The 8129-nt window shown below is 38.9% G+C and overlaps 1 protein-coding gene across 1 annotated transcript; it reads left to right on the top strand.

The window, feature by feature from the left end:
• The first annotated feature begins 2240 nt into the window (after window positions 1–2240).
• LOC116208153 (protein pleiotropic regulatory locus 1) lies at window positions 2241–7765 on the top strand. The gene is made up of 17 exons (XM_031541417.1): window positions 2241–2495; window positions 2635–2659; window positions 2792–2912; window positions 3500–3581; window positions 3785–3847; window positions 4273–4357; window positions 4486–4578; window positions 5061–5124; window positions 5209–5294; window positions 5375–5476; window positions 5601–5684; window positions 6332–6392; window positions 6506–6572; window positions 6674–6751; window positions 6959–7023; window positions 7132–7209; window positions 7345–7765. Exons 1-17 carry the CDS (start codon window positions 2362–2364, stop codon window positions 7515–7517), a joined length of 1461 nt encoding a protein of 486 aa, XP_031397277.1. The 5' UTR covers window positions 2241–2361; the 3' UTR covers window positions 7518–7765.
• Window positions 7766–8129: the final 364 nt, after the last annotated feature.

The following is an 8129-nucleotide window of genomic DNA, read 5'->3' as shown; positions in this document are numbered from 1 at the left end:
TTGCAAAGCATCGCATCGTAGCCAGATTCTCCTCAAACCTCTTTCGGCAGCAATGTTTAGGGCAAGGAAGCCTTGCCTGGGCCTTAGCCTGAAGTGATTTGCCTTCATTCGAGATTTGGAACCATGATAAAGCCGATGGGATGTTTGGATGTTGAAGAACTCCTGAAAGGCATGACCTGGTGACATTCCAAGATGCGTCTGTACTGATGATGGCCTAGTCGGGTCCTGTGGGCTCCTGGGATGCATCAAGCTGCATGGGTGATTTGCGCGAGCATTCTTCTTGTTGTAGCCTATTGCGACCGCTCCTATTGTGTTCCCTGAAAGACCTCTCGATCCTTTTGATGATATCATGGAGATTTGCTATTTTCCTTGCATGTAAAGCATCATTACGTGAGTTCCATAATTGATAAAGAGTGATTGCTACATATAGAGAAAACATGGTCTTATCAGTGGTGTTAGCTAGGAAACTGCATGGACGACAAGCAACAAAATTTATGAGATCCTTCATACTAGTACATGGGATAACATTAGAATGGATATCCCAGGGTGATTTCCTCCAGACAACACGATAAAAGATATAATATCTATAGAGATGATCAAGTTTATTGGAGCTAGTTTGGCAAAGGGGATATGGGGAATTCTCTTCGCTAAATCAGGGGAGGCTTTCACTGACTGTTCTTCAAAGATGGAGTTTGAGGCGTTCTTGAATCTTTAAATTCCAAATGGCTTTCCAAATGCCATCGAGCACGTATAGACTAGTCTATAGTGGTGCAAAGGGCATATATATATATATATATATATTTTTGAGGGGAAGAAATAGACTAAATTCATCCAAGATTTTGTGAGAAATAGAGTGAATGCTATACTCTCATATGATTATTTAGAGATTTTATATTTAATTATAATATGAAATTATATACGTCTCTTTATTTAATTTTTTTTTCATTTTCTTGTATTATATGCATTTATCCAATAAGTAGGTACGTTCGCAACGACCTAATAAAAAATCCTATCGGGAACAAGGATTTATGGTGAAAATGGGTCAGCGGCTGTCCATATAACCTACATCCTTATAGTTCCTCACTCGTTTTTCTTAGATATGAAGTAATACAAATACGTACCTTCTAAAGTTAGAAGAAACTCTCATAAATTGACATTTTTATCAGCTAGGCAGATTACAATATTTTTGTTTCTATTTATTTTCTTTTTCTGGCAAGACCACAATCATCAACCAACGATATTTTTATTTTTACAATTAGGCAAGTATAATAAATTTACTTTTACTTTTTAGTGAGATTACGGGTATTAATCATCTATCGGGCGGTACTAGTTGCGCTTAAGCGTGGTCTTTTAAATGGGCATGCAATTGAGTATTAGGTTTTCATGCACACTCGAGATTAGTATCTGCCCATTCATCTGGGCCAGTGGCAGTGGTTGAGACTTGGGCCCAAGCATCCAAACTAGACTTGGCTTCTAATATGCATGTAATAATCTTCCATTTGCACTTGCAAATCATTCTGAGCAAATCATCGTCGGGTCAGCAATTCAATCTCCTAGATAAATCAAGTCATATTACTTAGTCATGGTAGTAGCACTAGGGTTTGCATTACCTTTGAAGGTGGCACATAAAACCTCGAAGAATTCTCCAAAATTGTATAGTTGATCTGATCCACCACATCAGCAGTAGACTGAATTCATCTCGAAATCCTTTTTCAGATTGCATTCCGTCTGATAGACAATGATAAGTTGATCTCTACGCGAGGCAGGACATTGATCCTCACTTTGGGCTATAGGTAGCCATGCGAGAGCTTTCGGCATTGAATTGTTTGTTTTCTTTGAATTGCATGTGAAGTATGAGGCACGCGGTCCATCTCCATGTGTAGCACCAATTGAGAATCTCGGCACATGAACACTTCAGCTGATCACTAAAAACCAATGAGATTTTGGGTCGTCCTACAACCCTTGTCTGTTGATCTAGAAGTACTACCTAGTTCGAATTTAGTGCATTCCATTCTCGAGAATTATCTCTTACAACTACGACCTCCCAAAAGGATTTGAGTTTAACAAGACTATACGAAGAAAGGTGGGCTTTCAGGATTCGGCCCAAAATCCAGGCCCAAACTGCCCAGAAAGTCTTGGGCTCACATGCACCCGGCGCACGGTGAATTCTTCTTCTCGCTCGGACACCGCCCGCCCCCCGCCGACCCCCTTTGGCACTGTATAATAGTTCCAGTCTGCGCCTTTGAGAAGGATTCATTCCCCTCTCATCTGTTTGATGTTCCTCTTCCCCCGGCTTGTGCTTCGACTGTTGGGGGTTTTGGGGTTAGGGTTTTGATCCCTGCCGAGTGGAAGAGGCAGGAGATGCCGGGCCCTACAGTGGAGATGGATCCCGTGGAGCCGCAGTCGCTCAAGAAGCTCAGCTTCAAGTCCCTCAAGCGTGCCCTCGATCTCTTCTCTCCAGTCCATGGCCACATTGCTCCTCCCGACCCTGAAAGGTATCCTATTCAACCCGTCAGCTTTGCCCATTTGAACCTCAGATTATACCGGGCCGCCGGTGTTCCCTCCTCCATTTCTGCCTACTTGATTGAACGTACCGTGAGTCTGATGTTGTCTGCTTTTTTCTTTTTGGCGCAGTAAAAAGATTCGCTTGAGCCACAAGGTTAGTTATCTTATCCAATTTCGGAAGATTGTTCGGTTAAAGTTCAGGTTTTCCTCGAATTTGAGGTGTAAAGTTGATCGCAGTTTGTGTTTTTGCCTCTTTCTGATTTCTTGCTTTTATGTTATTTCATAGATTAATGTCGAATATGGAGGAATTAAGGGTACGGGAAGTTTGCCGCCTCGGCCAGCCAGAGCTGCGCCGCAGAATCAGGGTCAGCAAGCTGATGGGTCTTCCGATGTCCTTGCTCTTCCAGGTACAGTTTTTTATTTTTTACTTCAATGATCATACGGTTGTAATTCTGCTGGATAGCCACTTATACGAGTACATGACCTCTGCATATGGGAGATGCACTTGCGAACTAGCTTTTGAGTTGAGATGATGTTCACCACCTGGCTCCCTGTGGTTAAAACCTTATATAACTTCGACACAGCACATATTGATATTTTTAATATAAATACGAAACTCTAGGATAGAGGATCTGAGGTCTCTATATCACTTAATCATGTAGGGGTTTAGTGGGGAGTGTATCTTTACTTGGAGCCTGCAAGTAATCTTATTATTTGTCATCCACTAGTTATTGTGTGTAGTTGAGTTTACACATTGACCATTCTATATCAATCTCAAACTTTCTGGACTGGGTTATGTAAATTAAGCAAGTTGCCCCTCTCTTGGTCATTTTGCCTAAGCTTTAAAAGAAGCTCGTGATGTTTTTTTTCGTCATTCATGTATTATTGAACTTAATGGTTGATTGAACCAGTTGAGGTGGCAATATCTGCAACAGTGTGGTAATTTGATCTTAGAATGCAAATATCGCTGTTTAATACGGTCTTGCTGTTGCAGGCCCAGAAGGTTCTAAAGAACCACGGAAGGAAGAGACTCAGAATGCTTTAGTTGTTGGCCCATCTTTACAACCGAAGGGATTGTTAGTACTATCTCCTTGCTCGTTTAGTTGGAATTCTGTCTTAACGTTGTTCTTATCTCAATTTAATTCTCATATCTGGATGTTCTAGTGCGTAATAGAATATAGATGGAAATTAAAGATATACTTTCATTCATCCGTTTATTTCATTTGTACTGAAAGTGATTTGTAGGATAATGGTGCTTATTTTTTCTGATTTTCTTCAGAAATGATGTGGTTCCACAAGGCAAAAGCACTGCAATAATCTCTGCTTCTGGATCATCAGAAAGGTTAAGCCTCTCTTCTCTTATTACTTTTCCATATAGTTGGATTACGCTTGTTCTTAGCACTTGATGCTGCAACCGTAGCTTATGCACTTAACAGATTGATTGCTTCTTGTGTATATTGGTTGCTGTTTGAAGGGTTACTAATCTTAGCAAATAGGACGGTATTTCATTCTTTTACAAATATGATTGGACCAACCATGGTTTTGCTAGCAAACTGGTGCCTGAATCTGCTCAAAAAATTGACTATGTTAAGTCTATGGCGTCTTTTGTTGTATAGAAAGGCGTGATTTGCTGAATGAACTCTTACAAGTTACACAAGATACTGTGATAAGTGTCATAAGTTTATACTATCCATTGTATGCATCTTATACTCAGATCAATGGCATCTTAAAGTACTGATAATTAGATTGTTTGCATTTGTCTTCTAGAAACTATTCTACTTCTGCGATTATGGAAAGAATTCCAAGCAGGTGGCCTCGTCCCGTATGGCACCCCCCATGGAAGAACTACAGGGTGAGAAATTTTCCATTCAGGTCTCGTTTTACATGCTGGAGCAGACACTATGCGTCACCGATATCGGAATCTACTTGTAGGACTTCATTGAGTTTTTTATCATGCCGCCTTCATAAATCGTTGTGCAGGTCATAAGCGGGCATTTAGGATGGGTTAGGTCAATTGCATTTGATCCAAGCAATACGTGGTTTTGTACTGGCTCTGCTGATAGGACAATCAAGGTACTTTGCCTAGACAATTGATTTCTTGGTTGATGTTTCAAGTTGATTTTCCTCTTATTGATTTGTTCACATTTATTCTTGCTGTCTAGTGTTAAGAATGTTCGTTGAGCAAATTCTTAACTGGTACAAGGTGCTATATATTCTAGTAATTTGCTTTTTCTCATGCTATATCTTCTATCTGGACAGTGTGTTAATTAAAAGTCATTAGTCGCTGAGTATTGATCACTTATTTAAAGTTTGTGCAAAAAGTGCCTTTTGTTATCCACAACTTTATTTCCTTGTTGCCACTGTTGGAAGGTTTATTCCTTTAGTCCAAATAGGTGAAAAATGCATTGTTAAAGTTTGAATTTTGATGCCTCAAATTTAACCGCTCTTCATGATCTTTATCTGCCTATTTGGCCTGGGTGCTTTCAATCTTAGTCAGCTATATTTATGAGGATGTGGATTTTGATCATAATAAACTCAATTAATTTTCTTACTAGATATGGGATGTGGCCTCTGGAAGGCTAAAGCTTACACTAACAGGACACATTGAACAGATAAGAGGTGAGTTTGTGGTATAGATTAAATTGTTCAGTTTCCACCAACAGCTATCTTAGTTTCTGAGCAAAACTTGGTTTTGATATACAGGCCTTGCTGTTAGTAAAGAGCACGCGTATATGTTCTCTGCTGGTGATGACAAACAAGTCAAATGTTGGGATCTTGAACAAAACAAGGTATAAATTCCCCATTTGCTAAGACTATCTGAAGTTCCACTAGAGTTTCATTCTTTTGCTAAAAATATGATGTCTTGCAGGTAATCAGGTCTTACCATGGCCATCTAAGTGGCGTTTATTGCTTGGCTCTTCATCCCACTCTAAACGTCTTGCTTACTGGAGGGCGAGATTCTGTCTGCAGGGTATGTAGATGAATTTGTTCTTCGCATAAACTTTTTGCTATATTCTGTTTGTAAAGGTAAGTCCATGGTTTAATGAGTTTGTGTCAGAAAGGTTTTTTTAACTTTTACACCACCGCTATTTCAGGTATGGGATATTCGTAGCAAAATGCAAATTTATGCACTGTCAGGACATGAAAACACTGTTTGCTCAGTTTTCACTCGACCAACGGTATGTGATCCAATTTGTTTTATCTTTTCTACTTTCCAATATCGCTTTATTTCCACATGTTGACTTTTGAAGGAGAAAGAAAGACAGACTACAGGAAAGAATAGTATTATAAGGGAGAACTTTTTTGTTATTTATGAAAGAGGATTAAGTTTTTGAGGAGAAGCATGGTCTAAATTCTGATATATCTTTGCATATATTCTGACATCATGTGTAAAATTAGCTCTGCATACATACATTGTATGTATGTATGTATGTATGTATGTATGTCTATGTATATCCTAGAGAAAGTAGGTTCAGCAATGCTTTGCCGCTTCCGATAGGCAATAGTTTATATACTATAGCATATGATTCACTTTGGAGACTTGGTAAATTTAGCAGCAGTTCCTATGATGATGTGAAGATAACATGAGAGTACTAATAATAAAAGGCCCTTGTAACCACAGGCGTGGCTTTTATGTTACATAGTATTACTGAGGGAATTAGAAACAGGTTTTGGAAATTGGATAAGTTTCATTAGTACAAACCATCGGGGGTTGCTTGTGTTGAAACGTTGGGCACTTGTTCATAAACGCTTAGTTTACTTAGAAAGAGTGTTGAAATCTGATATCTTGTCTGATTATTCTATTCTTTTTTTATTTGTGTGTTAGGATCCACAAGTTGTAACTGGTTCCCATGATACAACAATTAAGTTCTGGGATCTTAGATATGGTAAGCACCATAATTCGTTCTTATCTGTTGCGTGCACATATGTATGTCTTAATAGTTGGTGTGGCCTCTATTACAATCAAATGATGAAATTCCGTGGTTTCTGTTTATTTTAGGAAAAACTATGACGACTATTACTCATCATAAGAAATCTGTACGAGCTATGGCCATGCATCCTAAAGAGTACGAGACTTCACGTGTGCTCCTTTCAATTGGTTGTAGGATTTACTTAATTATATTTCTGCTAACTGAATTACTGCCATTTTTTTTTTCGCAATGCCCAGGAATTGCTTTGCATCGGCATCAGCAGATAACATCAAGAAATTCAGTCTTCCACGGGGAGAATTTCTCCACAACATGCTGTGAGTTTCCAAACTAAGCTTTTCTTCTGTTGCGCACTATCAGAAAATTCTCATCATAAAATGGGGATGGCTCTAGAAATGAAATCACTTTTAATCGGATTGTTGGAGCCAATGATTAATCCAAGGTTAACTCATGCCAGGTTCCAATTTTGTTATTTATGTTGATCATATTGACTGATTCTATTGGCATTGCTTCTCCTTGGCCAGCTCGCAGCAGAAAACTATAATCAACGCAATGGCAGTAAATGATGAAGGTGTTATGGCCACTGGAGGTTCGTCCTTATCTTTCTTCTCGGCAAAATCATGAGCATTAATGTTTATTTGTGGCTGATGATTTGATGATCGCTAAAATGTTTTTCATTCTCATTTTTGGAATGAAGGTGATAACGGAAGTTTGTGGTTCTGGGATTGGAAGAGCGGACACAATTTCCAGCAGGCCCAGACAATAGTACAACCCGGTATGGACATTGTTCTTTCCCTTTCATTCTACTTATCTTTTCAATCCAGTGTAAGTTTCACTGATAAGGCGCGCTGCCTTATTTTGGTACAGGGTTGGATACAATTTTCTCATCAATTCTTTCTTTTGGTTTCAGGATCATTGGACAGTGAAGCCGGTATCTATGCCCTCTCTTATGACCTCACCGGTACGAGGCTTGTCACATGCGAGGCTGATAAGACTATAAAGATGTGGAAAGAAGATGAGCACGCCACTCCCGAGACTCATCCCCTCAATTTCAGGCCGCCCAAAGATATCCGGCGGTTCTGATCGAACAATGATCGGTTTTGTTTGGCCACAGCTCCAATTCATTGCTGGTGCAGAGAAACCGGGTGTTATCATACTTCCTCTTTGTAACTTCTTAAACTTTTCTTAGCTTTGTAACAATTAATTTATTTGGGATTTTGTCCCGTTTGTCCATCAAAAAAAAAAAAAGAGTAAAAGAACGGAGAACAATTTAATAGAAGGAAATTGACCATACACAAGATGGAATGGATGATATCTAATTTTCAAAAAAATATCCTCTATATCTTTTAAGAAAAAGGTATGTTTAATAATTCCAAAAATGAAAATAATCTTCGTAGTGCTTAAACCTATTAAATGGTTATTTGATGCTGTAAATTATCCCTATGTTTGAATTGATGGGAAATGGAGGAAAAAAGGAAAGACGGGGAGAATTTATGTGAATATTTTAGAAGATTTTATGCAAAATCTCATTCTTCCTCGAGTCTTTCCTCTTCAGTCGTTGCTTTTCTTTCCGTTACTTCGAAAGTAGCTGCTTCATCTTCAGTCACTCTTCGTCTTATCTTTTACTTCCATTTCTTTCTATCCATGAAGGGCGTATAATCCATGTTTTCTGGGAGTGGAGGTTTTGAATCAGAA

The sequence above is a fragment of the Punica granatum genome, chromosome 5, assembly GCF_007655135.1.
Source record: "Punica granatum isolate Tunisia-2019 chromosome 5, ASM765513v2, whole genome shotgun sequence".
NCBI classification, from domain to species: Eukaryota; Viridiplantae; Streptophyta; class Magnoliopsida; order Myrtales; family Lythraceae; genus Punica; species Punica granatum.
This window is presented reverse-complemented; position numbering and strand designations above follow the sequence as displayed.

Bases quoted from the DNA above. Each gene is read 5' to 3' on its own strand.
- LOC116208153 (XM_031541417.1), top strand. From the start codon at position 2,362: ATGCCGGGCCCTACAGTGGAGATGGATCCCGTGGAGCCGCAGTCGCTC. The intron at 3,848-4,272 runs GTTAAGCCTCTC...TTTGTCTTCTAG, and splicing joins GCTTCTGGATCATCAGAAAG to AAACTATTCTACTTCTGCGA. The intron at 4,358-4,485 runs GTGAGAAATTTT...ATCGTTGTGCAG, and splicing joins CCCCATGGAAGAACTACAGG to GTCATAAGCGGGCATTTAGG.